Genomic DNA, 21,155 nt, shown 5'->3' on the forward strand with positions numbered 1-21,155 from the left:
TTTGTTTTATATGGTGTCACTCTAATTGGTATTCCACCGAGTGATCTTTCTCTCAGTAGTTTTAATCAATGTGACATGTTTTCACGAGAATATTGCCAGATCACAGTTTACTAACTGTTTTTTAGAGATCCTGTCAGTCATTCTAACACACTTTTGAATGAAAAAAATTATTAATTGAATAATTAACGATTACGCTACCCGGCAGTAAGGAATGATGACGGATTCAGCAGCAGGCGCAAGTGGCATATCGCCAAGTCCTCCGCCACTTAAGAACTCAATTATTAGCAATATCATAAGGGACTCTGTGGCATGCAGTACTTGAGGCATGTATGCGTCTCGGGAATTAGATATGTGGCTTGTGAAAGAGAGCGGAGAGCGTATATGCGCAAAATGCAGGCAGTTGGAGGAAATAAGTGCATTAGAAATATTGATATCTGACTTTGTTGCTCCAGGAACGGGGAATGAATGTCGGAAGACAAGTAGTGTGATAGGAGAGAATGAAAAAAAGATATATATGAATGAGAAAATAATAGTTGATAGTGTGGAAGGTGTGAGTGACTGTGAAAGTTTAGGAGATGGTTTTGTTTGGGAGAGTCAATTTAGATTAAGAGTGACTGACCTGCAGACGGAGATAGATGAGTTGAAAGAGGAGGTGAAATATCTTGTGAATGAGAGCAGAAGTATGAAAGATAAGATTAGGAGAATGGAAGAGATAAATGCAAGGAGAATCAGAGTAGGAGAGAGAGAGAGAGAATTTATGGAGTATGAGTGAGAGATATGGAGGGTACTAGAAGAGGAGAGAATGGAAATAGAAGAGAGGGAATGAGAGAGAGGTATGGAAATGCTCGCAGACAAGAGGATGGAAACAGTAGGAGAGATGGAATGAGAGAGAGAGATATGGGAATGCTAGCAGATGAGAGGATGGAAACAGTAGGACAGATGGAATGAGAGAGAGAGATATGGAAGTGCAAGAAGACGAGAGGATGGAAACAGTAGGAGAGACAGAATGAGAGAGGGATATGGAAGTGCTAGAAGTGGAGAAAATGGAAACAGTAGGAGAGAGGGAATGAGAGAGATGTATGGGAGTGATAGAAGAGGAGAGAATGAAAACAGTAGGAGAGAGAGGTATGGGAATGCTAGAAGAGAGAATAGCAGTAGAGGAGAGGGAATGAGAGAGACCTATGGGAATGAAAGAAGAGGAGAGAATGGAAACAATAGGAAAGAGGGAATGGTAAGAGGTATAATGTATGGTGACTCAATGATCCGTGGAGTTCAAGATAGGATGTGTGAGGAGTGTTTGCCAGGAGGAACAAGAGAAAGGGTGGCTATGGCAATTAAGAGAGGTGAAAGGGTGGATGAGATGATTGTGATGGTAGGAACGAATGACTTGAGTGGTAATGTAAGTCGGGCAGCGAGAGATATGAGGTTTTTGATTGAGACTGTACAGAAGAAGACAGAGAGAGGAAAAATAATGTGTGTGTTGCCTAGGTATGATAATGATGAGCTGAGCAGAAGAGCGGTGATATTGAATGGCATAATAGCGAGAATGTGTGACAAGAGAGGACTGGTATATGTGGATGCTTGGAGTGCATTTGAGGAAAGAGAGGAATTGTATGTGAGAGACCGTTTACATTTGAATGAGGAAGGACGTAGGCATCTGGAGAGATTGTTGTTCTGAACGAGTCAGTGTGTCCCAAGGAGAAGGATAGCAGGGGTGGCCTCTTGTGGGAATGTATACTTGGGAGAAGGGACGCGATGTCAGGTAACACTGAGCCCAGTGGAGTCTAGAAGGGGATAATGCTGGGTATAGAAACAATGGCATTTATATGCTTTATACTAATGCCAGGAGTATCCGGAATAAGGGAGAGGAATTGGTGGCACAGATAGCAGCAGCCTGGCCAAAAATTATTGCGATCACTGAGACGTGGTTGACAGAAGGAGATATAATAACAGGAATAGAAGTCACTGGGTATAGCATTTGTCGTCAGGATAGGAGGGGGAAAGTGTGGTGGTGGGGTACTGCTTATGATAAGTGATGACCTATGTCATCTAAGAGTGGAGGCTTTGGAAGGAAGTGAGACAAATGATTTTGAGAGCATATGATGTGAGGTAGAGGTAGACAAGACAGGATACTTAGTGGGGTGTTGCTTCAGAACCAGGAGCACGGAGGATGGGGACCAGGAGATGTTTAGACAGCTAAGTTTGGCAAGTGCAAGAAGAATGATTGTTATGGGAGATTTTAACTACAGTAGTATAAATTGGAGAGAGGAAGATGCATGTAGCAATAATGGAATAGAATTTCTAGAATTCTTGAGGGACAAATGTCTTAGGCAACATGTAACAGAGGGAACAACAGGTTCAAGAGTTTTAGATTTGGTTATAGCATCAGAAGAGTTGGTAATAACTGAGATGACATCTCTCCCACCAGTTGGAGAGAGTGACCATATGGTTTTGACTAGGAAAATGAATAGACATGCAGGAGTATCAAAGAGACAGGAACTTATGTGGAATTATAATGCAGATGATTATAATAGTCTTAGACATCAACTTCGGGAAGTTTCATGGAGGGAGGAATTGGAAGGCTGGGATATCGCTAGTATGTGGGAAATTGTGAAAGAATATTTGTTAGCAGCAATGGTAAGTTGTATACCATGAGTGAAGAAGAGGACACAATTTGGAGTAAAGTGGATGACAAACAATATTAAACAGGAATTGCATGTGAAAAAGAGGCTATGGAAGAGGTATAAGGAGACAGGTGAAGAGAACATGCATGAAGAATATAAGACACAGGCCAGAAGAGTGACTAGTGTGGTAAGGAAAGCGAAACTGGAATATGAGAGGAGATTGGCCCTGAGATCCAAAGAAAATCCTAGGGAATTTTTTAGCAATGTGGCCAGTAGGAGGAGAAATGACTGTGGAAGAATGATATTGTGGGATAAAAATGGGAATAGAGTGACTGATGCAGAGGACATAGTGGAATTGTTCAATGACCACTTTATTGGAGTATTTCATCCTGGAGGAGTCAGTTTTAATGCTAGAGGGATAGGGCAGGTTCAAAGTTTAGAGGTACAGGAGGAGAGTGTGTTTCAGATACTGAGAACTCTGGATGTCAATAAAGCTTTGGGACTGGATGGTATTTCACCACGAGTTTTGAGAGAATGTGCTAGGGAACTGACAGTGCCTTTAACCTGGCTTTTCAATGAAAGTCTGGCTTTGGCAAAGGTTCCCAGGGAATGGAAGGAAGGTAAGATAGTGCCATTGCATAAGGGTGGTAACAGACTGGAAGTGTCTAATTATAGACCAGTCTGTGTGTCATCAGTAGTTGTTAAGATCTTGGAGAAAGTAGTGAGGGACCGTATACAGCACTAGGCAGATGAGGGTAATGTTATCTGTGAGCGTCAACATGGATTTGTGAAAGGGCACTCTTGTTTTAGCAATATGCTAGCCTTTTTTAATACAGTTACAAGAACATTAGATGAGGGAAAGGCATATACTGCAATTTTCTTAGACTTAGCAAAGGCATTTGACAGGGTGCCACATGATAAGCTAATATTTATGTTGCAACACATGGGTCTGGATGTCAGATTGGTCAACTGGATTCAGGATTGGCGGTCTGATAGGTATCAGAGAGTTGTGTATGGTGGAGCAATTTCAAGGAGACAGAAGGTTACAAGTGGGGTCCCACAGGGCTCAGTACTAGGACCTATATTGTTTAACCTTTATATCAATGACATTGCCAGTTGATTGCAAGGGGATATTCAGTTGTTTGCGGATGATGCAAAGCTGGGATGGATTATAAGTAATAGTGCAGATGTGGTAGCCCTGCAAGAGGATTTAAATAAGCTAGATAGATGGGCAAATGAATGGGGGTGTCAGTTTAATGCAGCAAAATGTAAGGTCTTGAGGTTTGGGAAACATCGATGGGATGCTGCATACTTTATGGGAGGAGTTATACTGGAGGAAGTTGTGGAGACAAGAGATCTGGGGTTGATGATTGATAGAAACCTGAAATTTAGGGGACATATTGCAAAGGTGGTGAAGGTAACACAGAGGATTGCTGCAATTATGAGAAGGACACTGACCTGCAGAGATAAGAGGGTTATCATTCCATTGTATAAGTCTCTGATCAGACCACACTTGGATTATTGTTCTCAGATTTGATCCTCAGGATTTGAAGGGGATAAATTAACTGTAGAAAAGATACAAAGACGGATGACAAAGATGTTCTCAGGACTGAACAAGGATAGTTATGAGAATCGGCTGAGGGAATGTGGACTGCAGAGTTTGGCGGATAGAAGAAGGAGAGGTGATATGATCGAGACTTTTAAACTGTTGAGAGTTGGTTACAGGGTTGACACTGGGGAATTCTTTCACTTGGTTGAACAGCGCGAAGTAGTGATGACAAGAGGCCATCCCTGGAAGTTACGAAAGGAAACTGTGAGCAAGAAGGTGAGGAGTGGTTTCTTTGCATGGAGGGTGTTTGAGCCGTGGAATGCATTGCCTGATAGAGTGGTGAGGGCGAGAACGGTCAATGAGTTTAAGGAGTGGTATTATAGACTTTGTGTTTCTTAGGGTAAACCTCCCTCTCGACGAGTCTTGACAGTATGTTCTTAGGAAGGACCTCCCACGATGAGTCTTTTGACTCCATGGAGGCCTGAATAATAATAATAAGGGTGACATTTTTCCTGTTGACATTTCATGGATAATTAGAAACATGTACATTTATACTGTCATCACATCCTTTGTTTCTTACTTCTGTTATCAAAAAATGTATCTACAATATCTGTAGTTGGTTGGGACCTTGTGAGTGATCTAAACAATTTAAAGATGATGAATTCATGCTCAAGGAATTTTTCAGTCCAGTGGCAGAGCTCCCCACCCATCATGGAACAACACAAGGATGCCCACTCTCTGGCAAGCAATGACTATGCTCAGGAGTGAAACACCAGAGTTATGATGGACACTAATCTGGCACTGGAGCAAGCCTTGAGTCCTGTTACCTCAGACCAAGGAACAGAACACTTACCACAACATATCTGACCCTTGCAGGCAAGACAAGACCACTAGCTGAATAATACTGTTCTGGCGATCCAGAACCACCCATCTTGCCGAAGTAGTGTAAGGACTATCAGGATCCCCAGTCCCTTTCCAGATGTCCATAGGTCATAGCACATGGCAAACATGGCAGAAGGACATTAGATCCCAGTCTAGAAGAGGAAAAAAAATGCATCTAGGACACAATAAGGAGACACATTGCTGCTTAAAATTCCCCTCCAGAAAACAAACAAGGTTTTATTCTTGCTCAAATGAAGGAGGATGAGTGAGCCAGTTTACTTCAAGAACTCAGGAAAATTACTTTGTGCTAAATGTAGTACGATATCGTGAGAGCTGCATTGTAGTTCCGGGTGGACATATTCCATACTGAAATGTCTCATACATAGTTTTCTGTAAGCACTTCATTAATTTCTTAACTACTTTATGTCCACTTCTGGCTGTAGTCATGAAAACTTTTTTCATATACAGGTAAAAATGTAGTGCATCTTTAACTTTTGGACAGTAGTGTATATAATCACCACATTCTGTAAACCCCATCAGAGTGTAGAACAGGTATTTTATGATGAAGTGTACTGCTATAATTCATTGCTATATGAAGAAATTTGCATTTGAAAAAAAAACTACCAGACCTACAAGGTACAGAATGTCACAATCTGAATTCTATCTAAGCTAGTTTGATTTTCTTTTTCACATTCATAACAATACTTAGAGAATTAAGATTCTGGAAGTCACATTAAGGGTGAAAGCTCATGAATGACTTGCCTTTATGTGTAATGTTAAAGAAGCAATAGAAAGCTGATGGCCAAAACAATGATCCCCCCCCCTCCCATATACATGAGAGAAAGGAGTGTTACTTACACAGTGACAAATTTTCAACAAGCCTTTGCCATAATCTTTGTAAACAGCTGGTTCACGTTCCCCACAGTTCACACAGATGAAATGACACATCGTTGCTAAATATATCAAGAAATAAGAAAATAAACTTATTACATAATAATATACATATTCAACTGCAATTCAAATTTCTGAAAGACTTAAGAATTCAATAAATTCATATTGCAATAGGTCATGCAATAAAAAAAATGAGAGATAGCAAAGAGAATATCAAAATATATATTTTTTAAGGCAAATAGTGCTATTTGGTTTTACAGCACTCCTGTAAAATAGGTCATTTTTATGTTTTATTGTTTTTTTCTTAGAATAATTAACTTTTTTATAGTATACTGCTGCTGATTTTCATGTTTTTATTGTATATGACATATATATCCTAATATATTTGTCGAGATAAAACAAAATTAAAGCAGTGCTGTAAAATGGTGCCAAAAAATACAAAATCAGTGTTGCAGGCAACAAAGAGAACTGCTAGTCTGAATATCTCAGATGAGAACAAAGAGGCATGCTTGAATGAACACAAACATGCAGGTACTGACATTAATGAGGATGTCAAAAATGAATTAACTTTCAAAATTACAAGACTAAGACGAATTATTACACAAATAATGTGGGAATCAGAAAAAATTGAGAAGTAATTAGATAAGTCATAAGAAAGACAAAAAATTAATAGCAAGCAGAGAAACAACAATGCACTGAAATAGACAAAATATTATTGTGATGATAAACAGAGTAGAACATATAAAGAAAGTTTTAAGTAAAATACAATATAAAAAAGGATATTATTATTATTATGGGCAACTCCAAGGAGTCCTTAGACTCATCGAGGGAGGCCCTGACATCATGTCAAGAACAACTATTCAACATTCACACACTATCTATCATTCTTCGCCTTGAACTCATTCACAGTCATGGAACACACAACAGACTCTGGCAGCTTATTCCACTCATTCACCACTCTCCAAGTAAAAAAACCTAGCTCTAACACTCTTGCCCACTTTCCATGGATGGCCCCTAGTTATCCCACTACCAGTCCTGCTCTCAAAAATATCTTCTGAATTAATCCTATAGAAACCCTTCACTAATTTGAATGTGTCAATCATATCACCCCACTTCTACCTATCAACCAATTTCTGCAACCCACAAATCTTCAACCTGTTCTCATAAGGTTCATTCCATAGACCTGCTATCATCTTGGTCACTCGTCTCTGGATCCTCTCCACCTCCTCTCAATCAAGAAGAAACCCTGGTGCCCAAATCTGGGCACAATAGTCTAGATGGGATCTTATCAAGACTCGATATAGAGGAACAATAACTTGCTTGTCTCTGCTCGTCAAAGTATTCTTCAGTAACCAAGTGATTTGATGAGATAATTTATTATTATTATTATTATTATTATTATTATTATTATTATTACCACCCCAAGATCTCATGGAGTCAAAGCCTCATTTGGGAGGTCCTTTTATCACACCCACAGATCATCATACCGTGTTTTAAACACATTCAAACTCTTTGCAGACACCACATTCTCAGGAAAGGCATTCCAATCATTCACAACTCTGCGCTAAAAAAACCTGCCTCTCACTCCCCTACTCACACCCTCTTTATACAGTTTCCAGGGATGACCTCTGATTCTCCCACTATTCTCTGTAAAACTTCTCCAGCACTGATCCTATAACAACCCCTTACCAACTTGTAGGTCTCTATCATATCTCCCCTCTTCCTCCTGTCTACCAGACTCTGCAAATTACATCTTCTCAATCTTTCCTCATACTCGACATTCCAGAGGTCAGAAACTACCTTAGTCAGTTGCCTTTGGACCCTCTCCAACATCTCTTCATCCTTCTAAAAACCCGGTGACCAAATCTGGGCACAATAGTCCATGTGTGGACTATAAGGCCTAATCAAAGCCTTATACAATGGAACAAGAATCTCCCTACTTCTACACGTCAGTGTCCTCTGCATCATTCCCAGAAGACTTTGTATTGTCTTCACAATTTTGGCGATGTGTCCTCTAAATTTTAAATCCTTATCCACTATCACCCCCAGATCTCTTATTTCCTCTACTTCCAACAATATATTCTCACCAAGCATAAATTCTCCATCCCATCTTTGTTTTCCAAATTTTAAAACCTTACATTTTGCAACATTGAACTCACATCACCATTTCCGTGCCCAATCACTCAATCTATTCACGTTTTCCTGTAAGGCCACAACATCTTCACTACACTTCATGGTTCATCCCAACTTTGCATCATCTGCAAACAACTGAATATCTCCATCCAAATCTTCACCTATATCATTAATATACAAGTTAAACAGCAATGGACCTAAAACAGACCCCTGAGGTACTCCACTAGTGACTTGCCTTTTCCTGGATATCGCTCCCTCATACACAACTTTTTGATACTTATCAGATAGCCAGTCTCCAATCCAATGCACTAATCTATTATCCAACCCCATCTGCTCTAGTTTGACTGTCAACCTATCATGAGGTACTCTATCAAAAGCCTTTGCGAAATCCATGAATATTACTGTGTATCCTTTTCCTCTGTCCAAGGGAAGCAGTCACTTTATTGTAATAAGTATGTAGATTTCTAAAACATGACCTCCCTTTAGCAAATCCATGCTGTCCATCAAATATAATACCATTGTTATCAACCCAACTCTGGATCCTAGTTTTCACAAGCTTCTCCAACAATTAACCACAACACCTGACACACAGATAGGCCTATAGTTTTATGCTTGAGTTCGATCACCTTCTTTATGAAGTGGCGCAATCTTGCTCTCATTCCACTCCTTTGGAACTTGACCGAGTGCAAGACTCATATTAAAAAAATATATCAAGGCAGGTGTCAACTCCCTGGCACATTCTTTCAGAATACGTGGTGATATATTATCAAGTCCCACAGCCTTGACGTATTTTCAATCTTGACAAGATGAAAGATCTTTATGAACTGTTCATTAGGTATCTCCACCATACATTCTGCATCAGCTGTCTTTATACCATTTTCTCCAATCAATGTCATCCTTCCATAATTATTCTTTCTTTTGCTGGCTACATATCGAAAACACTCCTTATTATTCTTTTTGGCTTCATTAGCCAACTGCTGTTCATACCTCTCTTTAGCTACCCTCACCAACCAAGTCACCCTCCTTGCTTGGTCTTTTTAGACCTCATGGAATTGGTTATTTCCACTTCTCTTATGCTGCCTACACAATGCTCTTTCTCTGTATCGCATGCTTAATCTCTTTATTCATCCATCTCACACCCACCTTATTTAACCTTCTCACCCTTGGAATACATTTAGACATTGCATCTACTAAACAGATTTTGAAAATCCCCCAAGATGCATTGATCTCTTTTCCAGTGAACTCCTCATTCCACGCTACTCATTCCACCCGCAAGCTGCCACTTTTTTTTAGCCACTTTTGCAATGTGCCCCCTAAACTTCAACTCCCTATTCACCAACACTCCCAAATCCCTGGCCTCATCAATCTCCTGGAGTTCAGTTCAACCAATGTGGTATACTGCTGCTAATCTTTTCACCCCAAAATGCATAACCGTACATTTTGCCACATTAAATTGACATCCATTCTCCTAAATCCAGTCCTTCAAACTATCCAAATCATTCCAAAATTTTGACATCCTGTGCATTCACTATTGGTCGACCCAACTTTGCATTGTTAGCAAGCAAATGAACAGTTCCTCTCAGATCCTTTCCTATATCGTTAATGAACAAATTAAACAGTAGTGGTCCAAGAACAGAACTCTGTGGCACACCACTAGTCATAGGCCGTCTTTTGGACTCTACTCCTGAATAAACTACTCTCTGATATCTCTCCATCAACCACCCTCCTATCCATCTCACTATATATCTACTATTATACTACTATAATCATACTATTATATAGTATGATTCAATTATAAAATATGTCACTGATGATCATGTTATTATTATTATTATGTAACACCTCCAGGGAGTCCAAAGACTCATCAAGGGAGAGCACCTACTCTACAACTGTCACTCAATCCACCAACCACAATGAACTGCAACCACCATCATCATCCACACCAATGCCATCTACCATCCATCCTCACCACTAGTATTTTCAGAGACAACCACAAACATCCATGCCCACAATGGGATTCGAATCCACAGCCTTTTGGCTGGAGAGTCGAAGTTACTATTTCAAGTTTTTCAGGTGTTTAAATCAAAAACTGACCTGTTTTCAACAATACTAAAAAAAAAAAAAAAAAAAGAAAAGAAAAGAAAAGTAAAAAAAGATGATAGTTGTCATAGGTACAAATGATTTAACTGGTGATAAATACAGTATGAAGGATGATATGAAAGTATGGATGGAAGAAGTGAGATTGAACAGAATAATCTATTAATAAGATGGCTGAGTGGTTAGCATATCTCTCCAAACAAAAGGTTGTAGGTTTTAATTCTGTCTTGAGCAATGATGTTTATGAATGTCTTTAGGTGGGAGATGAATTTCATCATCCAGTGTGAGACCACCACCCTGCTTATTGGAGGACTGAAGCGGCTGGAAAAACTTCCATGTTTAGTCTCTAGAGCAGCGTTTATGGATCTGGTAAAATAAAAAAAATAAATCATTAACCAACCCTATTAGTAAACTAATAGTGTCAGATAACGGAATGTTGGTAAATAGAGAAACAATGTCAAAGCTGACTAACATATCTGACTCTTGTATTTGGATATACAGCTGACAAAACTTACGCTTCTACAGTTTCTTCGCATAACATACCCGGAGCCCCAGCAGCCTGCAGCCAAAACCCGGCCTGGTTGGCCGAGTGGATAGCGTATCTGCTCTCCAGCCAAAGGGTGCGGGTTCGAATCCCGCCATGGCTATGGATGTTTGTGATTGTCTGTGGACATACTAGTGGTGGTAGGCGGTAGATGGCATTGGTGTAGTTGTGGTCAGTTGTGATTGAATGGTGGAGTTGGAGTTGTAGACCTGGTGCCCTCCCTCGATGAGTCCTTGGACTCCCTGGAGGTGTATAATAATACCCCCTTAATTTTTTCAAGAAAATGTGTGAAATTCTAGATCAGTGATGTGGATTGTCTGATATAAGCAGTTAATAAATATGAAAGAAATTTAGCAATTCTATATGTGAGAGAGTCAATACAATTCAAAATGAGTCTTACTAGAGAACTTTCTTTATGAATTTTTGGGAGACCCTATAAATGAATGGTCTTTCCATAATGGGTGAATAAATTCTACAAAGCATTTTGATTCCAGCAACAATTTATCAAGGAGCTTATTTAACTTTTTAATCTGTGTTATAACTAATATCTTGATAGGTGAAGGTATCCTGTAAACGGTAGTCTACTTCCTGTCATAGTTGGCCTTATCCATTATCGCTATAACTTTCCCTTTATCTGCTTTTAAAATAAATATAAATACATTTTGTTTCAATGGAAGCAGTGCATGGAATTCAGTAGTAAATAAATTACATGGAGGTAATTTGCTTCTAATGAGTGAAGCAACAACTTCAAAGAATAATTTATTAGCATCTTCGCTTTAAATTTCTGACAAATTGCATTCGATGTTATGAAAAAAATCAAGATATGGAATGGATTTAGGTATGACAACAAAATTATGGCCTTTAGCTTCAGACAACGGGCATCCAGAAATAACCCATTTAATTGTAGGAGTGTTTTCAGCAGTAAATTTTTGCTTACAAAATAATGATTCATATTTTTGCATTAGTCTGTATGAATGTCTTTCATAAGAATGGGTTAAATTACTGTTTAGAAACACATTTAATGATATCCAGTAATTTGTCGTCTAGAGTAGCTAAAATCTCTCTTTCAAGATATAAAATAGACTAAGTATTACATGCTAAATTATTATTATTTAGCTGCTTGAAGGCAGCTCCATATCAAGGAAAAACTTGTGTAAATTGAGTTTTAAAAGAGGTATACTATGAGTAGACATATCGATACAAAATTAATAACGGAAAAAAACTCATGTACAAAGATTATTTAATAGTATAATTTGGAATTGTCAGTTATTGTTTAATTTGAGCTTAATGTACTGAAGACGCCTGTGACACACAGGCGAAAATTATACTATTAAATAATCTTTGTACATGAGTTTTTTCCGTTATTAATTTTGTGTAAATTGATTGAACTCCAGGCAACCAAATTGTCTCTTTAAATAGTCTGCTGGCCTGGTTGGACCGAGTGGTTAGCACATCTGCTCTCCAGCCAAAAGGCTACAGGTTCGAATCCCGCTGTGAGCATGGATGTTTGCAATTGTCTGTGAAAATACTAGTGGTGGTGGTTGTGTTGGTGAGTGGCAGATGGCGTTGGTGTAGTTGTGGTTCATTGTAGTTGGTGAATTAAGTGGTGGAGACAGTGAGTTGTAGAATAGGTGCCGTCCCTCAATGAGTCTTTGGACTCCCTGGAGGTGTCATGAAATAATAATAATAAATCTAGCAAACATAGGAATAACTATCATCATACTTAAAACTGACAAAAGCAATAATACTGTTATCTTAAATACAAAAGATTATGAAGAGAAAATTAAAAATCTATTATCAGACACATCTGTCTATGACATTCTCAGTACAGATCCTATGCAAAAAAAGCATAATGACACCAATGAACTATTACGTGGAATGACTAACTGGCCCATAGACTTAATAAGAAAGCTAAAATCCATGCACCTGTTGACTCCAAGATCGTATGGCATTCCTAAAATACATAAAGAGGTTATACCATTATGTCCAATAGTTGATGGAATCTATTCTCCAACTTACCAACTGTCTAAATATCTAGCCAAGATTTTACAACACATTCACAATTCAGATACTTATATCAAAAACTCACAACATTTTATTGAAAAATTATAAAATATCCCTATCTCTGAAGATGATATACTAGCAGGCCTTGACGTCGCATCTCTGTTTACAAACATTCCAGTTGTGGAAGTCATCAACATCTTAGACAACTTGTTCCCAAGAAACATCACTACTTTGTTCAATCATTGTTTAACTTCAAACTATTTCGTTTGGCAAAAAACAGTCTACAAACAACTTACTGGATTAGCCATGGGTAGTCCCTATACAGTACACCACAGACCAGGATGACTTACAAAAAGAATTAACTACAATATCCAGAGAGCTATCCTTAAATGGTTATCCTAAAAGACTCTGCAACAAGATTCTCTTTTCGGATATACCACAAAGAAAACGTGATGACACCCAATACATCAGTACTATAACTATTCCATTTGTCAGCAGCATTTCCAAAAAATTGGCTATCCTTCTAAAACCACACAATATTGGAGTAGTAGTCAAGCCGGTCAACACTATTCGGAAATTTTTAAGATCACCGAAAGATCCTCATCCTTTATGCAAGTACTCTGGAGTATATAATATACCTTGCTCCTGTAGTGCTAGCAGGGCCAGCGGAAGCAGGCATGCAGAGCATGTGGGCACCGCTACGAAAGGGGGTGCCGCCACCGGCGCACCGTTCATAAGTTCATTTTTAAGAAACAAAATTTTTATCATAAAAACAAAAAATTTTTGTTGCAGAATGTTGTGTCTACTGCAGTCTATCTAAAGTGCAACGGTGAATGGTTTTTATGTGCAGATACGAATTTTTGTACAAAACATTTCTTGCTAGTTAACCAGTCATATGGTACGCATCTCAGTAGGCTACTGACAGTAGCACAGTGCAGACTATTATTTCGTCTCTGTGTCATGTTGTGTAATAATTTCTTGTGGGTATAAAATCGAAATGGAATCAAAAATTAAAAAAAAAGTTATCCGGTTCACAAAATCATAAGCGTCATGCTGCAAAAGAAGCTGATGTAAAGAAACAAACTGGGGCTCTTAATAAATTTGTTAATATATTAAAATATTCTGATGCAGATTGTAACCAACTTGATACATCAGAAATCAGAGTTGAAGAACCGTGCACATCATCCGGTTTGCATGAAAACACTATTGCAACTATTGAACAAGATAACAAGATGCATGATTTAAGTGAAAAACAGTTAGGAGAAGATTCAGTTGTAGTTAACCACGAAACTAACACATTGTTAGTTTTTGTAAAGTTAGAAGATCCAGATGAATGGAGAAATATTGATGAAAATTTACAAGTTGTTTTAAATGAAATGGGGCCTGTTCAAAAGAAATATATAATATATCCCAGAGATACATATGGTCATAAATTTGGCGACACGTATTATAATAGAAAAATGGAAAACGGTGAGCTCGTGCCAAGAACATGGCTAATTTATTCCGGAACTTTAAATTCTGTTTTTTGCGTTTGTTGCAAACCTTTCGCACCTACCGAACCAAGTAGTCTTGTAGAAGGTTATAACGATTGGAGAAATGTAAGCAGAACTTTGCATATAGATGAGACTAGTTTAACTCACATGAAAGTTTTCTTAAAATGGAAGGAAGTTGAAAAATATTTAAAAAACAAACCTACTATTGATTGCCAGACTCAATGGAAAAGAAACATTGGACGAGTGTTTAGAACGCTTGATTGAAATTATAAAATTCCTTGGTAGCCAAAATTTAGCTTTCATGGATCATCTGATAAATTATATGAAAGGAATAATGGCAATTTTTTTAAAATTAGTCGAACTGTTTGCGAAGTTTGATCCCTTTATGGAAAATCAGGTTGAAAGGACCCTACAATGAAACAATACAGTATACACTATTTGAGTAAAGACAGTCAAAATGAAATATTGGAAACTTTAAATAACGCAATCAGGGATACAATTTTATTATCAATTCGAAAATCTAAATATTATTCCATAATTTTAGACTGCACACCTGATGTAATTAAAACAGAACAAATGACTATTATTTTTCGCTTTGTTTCCTGTGACAATGGAATTGTCAAGATCAGGAAAAACTTTTTAAGTTTTGCAGATATATCAGATTCCACAGGACGTGGTTTATGTGCAACAATAATGGAACAACTGGAAAAATGGAACATTCCAATTGAAGACATGCGAGGTCAAGGGTATGAAAATGAATATGGGCTCCAAAATTGGCTTTTGAACAAAAAATCCTCGAGCTTTTTACGTGCCATGTGCTGCTCATACTCTAAATTTAATCATTAACAATGCAGCCAAAGTGAATGCAGATACAATTAGATTCTTTGCAATTATTCAAGAAATATACAATTTCTTTTCATTCTCTTACAAACGTAGGGCAATCCTTTTAAAGGATTGCCCAACATTTGTAAGAGAATGAAATGTCCTTCATGCTAAGTTCGTAAAAAAATTAACATTGAAACAGCCATCAGAAACGCGATGGGAAAGTAAAATTAATGCAATCTGCCCTCTACGATATCAGTTAGGAGAAATTTATGATGCACTTTTTGAAATTTTAAATAATGAAAATTTTAATAAAGAAACTCAGCATGAAGCACAAACATTATGTGCTAAAATAAAGGACTACACATTTATTTGCTCTCTTATAACTTGGCATGATTTACTTAACAGAATAAACCCTGTGAGTAAAATACTTCAAGACAAAAATATGAACATTACACTCGCTTTAGAATATATCAAAAACTTAAAAATATTCTTACAAGAGTATCGATCAGATACAAATTTTAAAGAAGTTCTAAAATGGCAAAAGAATTGAGTGAAGAGGTGGACGAGAACAAAAATTTAAAACTGATACGGAAGTCCGACGAGGAAAGAAGACACGACAATTTGACTACGAGCATCATAACGAAACATCACAATCGCCAGAAGATACATTTAGAGTGAATGTGTTTTATACACTTCTAGACGTTGCAATGTGTTCATTAATAGAACGTTTTGAACAACTAAAAACATATTATAATAATTTCAATTTCTTGTATAGATTACTACAAATTAATAATGAAGATTTACAAAAAAATTGTGACGATTTAGAGATTCTCTTGAAGGACTGCGACAATAAAGACGTAAATGCAATAGAACTATATGACGAGTTATGTGCTTTCCGGGATATTTTTCGGAAGGATAATTTAAATATTCAAAAGCCCTTTCGATATTCTTAATTTTATTGTGTCCAATAATTTATCTTTCCCTAACTTTTCAATTGCTTTAAGAATACTATTAACCTTACCTGTTAGTGTAGCGAGCGGTGAAAGTTCCTTTTCCAAGTTGAAATTGATTAAAACCTACTTAAGAACAAATATGTCACAAAAAAAGCTTGTTAGTTTGGCGTTAATAGTTAATGAAAATGATATATCTGTGGAATTAGACGTTAAGACCATTATTTCTAATTTTGTGAATATGAAATAAAAACCCTAAAATTTTAATTAAAAAAATTGCAAGTATATTTATGTAATTTAATTTTTTTTTTCTGTTATTCTGAAGATGTTATTTTTTGAATACTTATATTAAATGTTCTAATTATTTCTGAATTCTTTTCTTATTTTCTCATCTATCTTGAGTTTCTTTTATTTTCCTGAAAGATAGTTCCAGTTATAAAAATTATTAAAAAAATTTTACAAGTTACTAAGAATTTAGTAACTTGTAAAATGCAAGAATTTTTTAAACCTTAGTTCAAATAAATTTTAACTTTAATTAAAATTCATTCTAATTTTGTTAGCGATTCAGGTCAGTGAGAAGGCTGTAATATTACACTGTATCATTATATTCAACGGTTAAAGTGAAGTAGCGTTATCACAATTTGCTTTAACTTTTGAGAATTTTTTGAATATTCTGGTTTTTAATGATTATCCTGCCTAGTCAACAACCCCAGTTCGTTACATTTAGCGAACCAACGTGTGGCTGTTCTGTTAAAATTTATTTAAGAAATTTCAATTAATTTAAATTTTTATTATCGTGAAAGAACCACACATGCCCGGATCGTTACAGGGGCACTTAGATAGACATTGTATGTGGACGACAAAGACCCTAGCTCTGGGTGTTGGTTACATTGGTCAGACCTCTAGAAGCTTCGAAACGAGACAGAAGGAGCACATAGGCTATGTTAGAAACAACAGACAAGATATTTCAGGCCTTTCTTCCCACTTTGCCTCTACCAACCATCTTATTGAGTGGGATAAGTCATATGCCCTATATAGAAGAGAGAACTACCATTCCAGAACCTTCAAGGAGGCTGCTATGGTCACCCGTTCAACAGGAAACCTAAATAAGAATTAAGGTCTAATCCTACCGGAAATTTGGAAAACTTTAATTAGATCACTAAACATCAAAGAAATGAACTTTCACGCCAATTACGTTATGTCTCGCACAATACTAATTTTGTATGAATCAGAACTGTGAGTTAAAACCTAGTCTGTTACCTTCATATCGCTTACCAATTGTATCCCTGAAGATGCCGATAGCAAAAATCGGTGAAACTAGTAGGACGAAAAATTAAAACTCACTTGACTAACGTTCATAAAAAGTGTTATAGTTTATTATACCAGTAGTCAAGAAATGAAAATCACACTATAATAAATAATATTATTTATTAATATTAATTTATAGCATGTGGAAACCATTTTTAATTGGCAAACTGATTTTTGTATGTACCTTGTATTCCCGTTCTTTTATTTACACATTGTTTCTACACATTGATGATGTACTGTTATTTTCAGTACAAAATATCTTTACTTTCATTGAAGTTTATCACTATGGTCATTGCGCAATTTTGTCGTTTTATAATTATGCCACAGGTACCTTTAAAGATTATATCATGATGGGAAGAATGGTGAGAATGTATGTGTAAATGTTAGTAGGTTATTCAACTTAATATTTTAAATATGATAAATCATGGAGGTGATTATGATGAAAGGATGACTGTGTGTTCGTCTAGTTCAGACATATTAAGCATGTGTAAGGATGCCTGTATTAAGTGAAGCATTAGATATGAATAGAGATTTGAAATTTGTCCAACTGGGTAATGAAGACTATAGAGGTAAGTATGGGGGGGGGGGCATAGCGGTAACTTATGTCTGTATACATCTGTATATGTAACAAATGCCAGGAGTATCAGAAAAAAGGGACTGAGAGTATGTTGAATTGCAAATACCGTGTGGCCTCAGATAGTTGGCATTAGTGAAGACATACTAACTGGTATTGAATGTAAAGGGTACAGTATTTTCAGGAAGGTAGAGAAGATACAAGAGGAGGGATATGATGCTAATGACAACAGATAATTTGAGACCAGTTAGGACAGAAAGCTATGATTGCAATATTAGTAATAATTTTCCGTACAGCAAAACTATCTATTGTGTGGTGGAGTCTAAGCAGATCAAATACATGGTGGGGTGTTGTTACAGACCAAGTGGACAAGCTGCTTATGACAATAAAAAATGCATCGCCAAATAAACCTCATAGGTGCTAAACAAGTAATCATCAAGGGTTACGTCAATTATCTAAACACTGATTTGGTAATAGTGAAATCTCATGAGCACAATGAAGCTGAATTTACTGAAATGTTGTGAGACTCACTTAAACAGCCTGTGACAGAAGGAACCCGATGTCAAAAAGTGTTAAGGATTATAGTGTCAGAGGGGGATTTCAGTTAAATATGTGACTGTTCTACCTCTGGGTGATGACAGCAATCATGCTATAATTAACTGAGAAGTGGCTAAGTATATGGATGTTTCATCGAGATAAAGTTACATGCTGAATTACAAAGCAGGAAATTATGCCTGATTGAGGATATCACTAGGTTCAATCACAATGTATCAGTTGCTAGATGTGAAGGATATTGGCAGTGCATAGTACATATTAAAAAACACATCAATGATGCATATCAAAGTGTTTCCTTAAAATCTGAAGAATAAATAGGATAGGAGTGAAATGAATTCACAATTTTATAGCAAAACATTCTTATGGAAAGGATATGGAAGGAATATCATATGCATAAGGATGGCATCAGTTATGAAAATTATAATGGTGCAGGCCAGAAGGGTTACAGATACTGAACAGAAAGCTAAGTATGAAAAGAAACTGACTCTACAAGTTTTACTCTTCTCTTCATCTCATAGAGAAGAGAAGAGTAAATGAGATGAAGTTTATTTCCATGGATGAGATAATCAGCCTGCTTAGTGGAGAACCTGAAATAGCTTGAATAGGTTCCATGGTTGTGGGAACCTTTCACTAGAGAACCTCCATTGAGGATTTCTCAGATTATCTAATCCTTAGCTAACTTATGGAACTAACATATAATTTGTTTACAGCATTTCTAATATATAGGTGAGATTCACATACATAGACTGTGTGTGTGTGTGTATATAATATATAAATGAATATCGTCTGGCAATTCAAATTAAATATTATTAACAGATAAGGCGAACATAAAGTACCCAACAGAAGGCCTTGTTATCAGAACATAAACGAAAGGAACATAAAAAATATATTTGCTATGGACAACCAAAAAGTGAACTGGCACAACATGCCTCAAATGAAGACCACTTCATTATGTGGGGAAAAAAAAGACGTTACTACATGGATCCCGGTTTAAATTGTATATACTCTCCATAGAAGCAGTTCATGAGCTATAGAACCTAGAAGTAAGCTGCAATAAAAATGATGGTGTAATTCTGTATATATTTTGGCACATTGTCTTCTCTGCCTGTCAACAATAATCACCCAACATCATCAAAGAGAGTGACGTAGTCTTTATACATATGACTGTCCTTGTTATGGAAGTTATTGTAATTTTAGTCTTTCCCGAGTGTGTGTATCTTCAAAATGTCTTTGATAATGCCAGCTTAAGCTGGTGAAATATAAGATGTAAATACTTAATTTAGTCATTAAATTATTTATTTCGATCCTGTTTCTATATAGCTTATTCCAGAAATTTCAACATGAATCACCACAAATGATAATTTAAATACATAAATGAATGCAAGCCCTGTCATTCTTACATATATACTACAGACACACCAATGATGCCATTCACAATGACATCAATTAAAGATGCCAAGAAATTATATTCTTGATTTAATCCTTAATCCAGGTGCAAGCAAACAAAGTTTGCACATGAAGTAACCTCACAACAGGGCAACTTGTATATAGAGGCTAATGACTTCACATCACTTGCATTAGTATACCACAGTGCAAAGTACATATCCTTGCAGACATGTATAATGCTATGCATTATGGGAAAGGTTACTACCCAGACAAGTTTTAACCTTTATTGAAGTCTTATCAGTGGGAGCCAGACCCAAAAGTGATACAAGGTTGAAATAATGCAGAAGTCATATTTCATATACAAGTAGCCAAAAGGGGTGCTTAAAGGCCAAAGCTGTATAACTGAGAGGAGACATCCACATAGCCTTTAAAGGAATGCGGAAAACCGACCAGGGCTTCTGACCTAATGTCCAATCCTCACCTTCTCGTGGTGCACCCTGTTGGGTATCTACTTGGATACTGAACGGATGAGGATGGGCTGGCAATTTGGGATTTAGCCGACCAAATTGTATTCTTATTGGTTAAACCAAAATATAGAATGATGGTACAACATGACAAAATTTCATGCCGGCTGGGGCGTCGCCCGGTTAAACAAGGCCCCCGTTGTTTTCGCCAGGGAACCAGGGCGAACAGCGAAAAGTCAGCTACTGGAACAAATCTGAAAATAAACCCCAACTTAACATCACCAGAGTTAAAGATCGGTACTATCAACGTAAGAAGCCTGAATGGTAAAGAAATGGAGCTAGCTGAGGAATTAGATACGTACCAGATCGACATAATAGGGATGACAGAAACAAAAAAGACCAAAACTGGTGAGATCTTTCTGAGCAATAAATACAAAATGTTATATTCAGGCAATGACAATCAAGGAAAAGAAGGAGTAGCCATAGTATTCAACACAAAATACGAGGCTAATCTTCTGGAATGGCAGTCAGTCTCAAGTAGAGTAATGTGGGCAAATATGAGAATGGGGAACTGGACAATGAGACTTATTTATACCAATGGTCCCACAGAAGGTTCTACTAAGGTAGAAGTGGAGGAATTTTTTAACGCTTTAGAAAAAGCAACTGACACAATGAAAAATGAAAAGTTGGTCCTTGTTGGGGATCTAAATAGCAGAGTAGAAAATGATTGTCAGACATACAAAAATATTTTGGGAAAATTTGGAGAAAAGAGCAAAGCTAATAATAATGGCAAATATCTGTTGGATTTCTGCTCAGGACATGGACTGGTTATTACTAACACCATGTTCCAACATAAAAATGTGCACAAATTCACAT

General features: G+C 37.0%; 1 protein-coding gene across 9 annotated transcripts in view; it reads right to left on the minus strand.

Annotated features, from left to right (window-relative positions):
• Arv1 (ACAT-related protein required for viability 1) overlaps nt 1–21,155 on the minus strand; it is a 215,427-nt gene that overhangs the window by 132,751 nt on the left and 61,521 nt on the right. For 8 of the 9 annotated variants that reach the window (XM_090399706.1, XM_090399699.1, XM_090399701.1 and 5 more), the window contains exon 2: nt 5,914–6,008. In XM_090399706.1, the coding sequence (XP_090255832.1) occupies nt 5,914–6,008 (95 nt within the window). Of the gene's footprint in view, nt 1–5,913; nt 6,009–11,120; nt 11,318–21,155 lie in introns of those variants that run through there. The other variant, XM_090399704.1, reaches the window with a different exon arrangement.

This window comes from Typopeltis vanoorti, chromosome 10 (assembly GCF_054136105.1).
Source record: "Typopeltis vanoorti isolate ZY-2024b chromosome 10, IOZ_Tvanoo_1.0, whole genome shotgun sequence".
Taxonomy (NCBI): domain Eukaryota; kingdom Metazoa; phylum Arthropoda; class Arachnida; order Uropygi; family Thelyphonidae; genus Typopeltis; species Typopeltis vanoorti.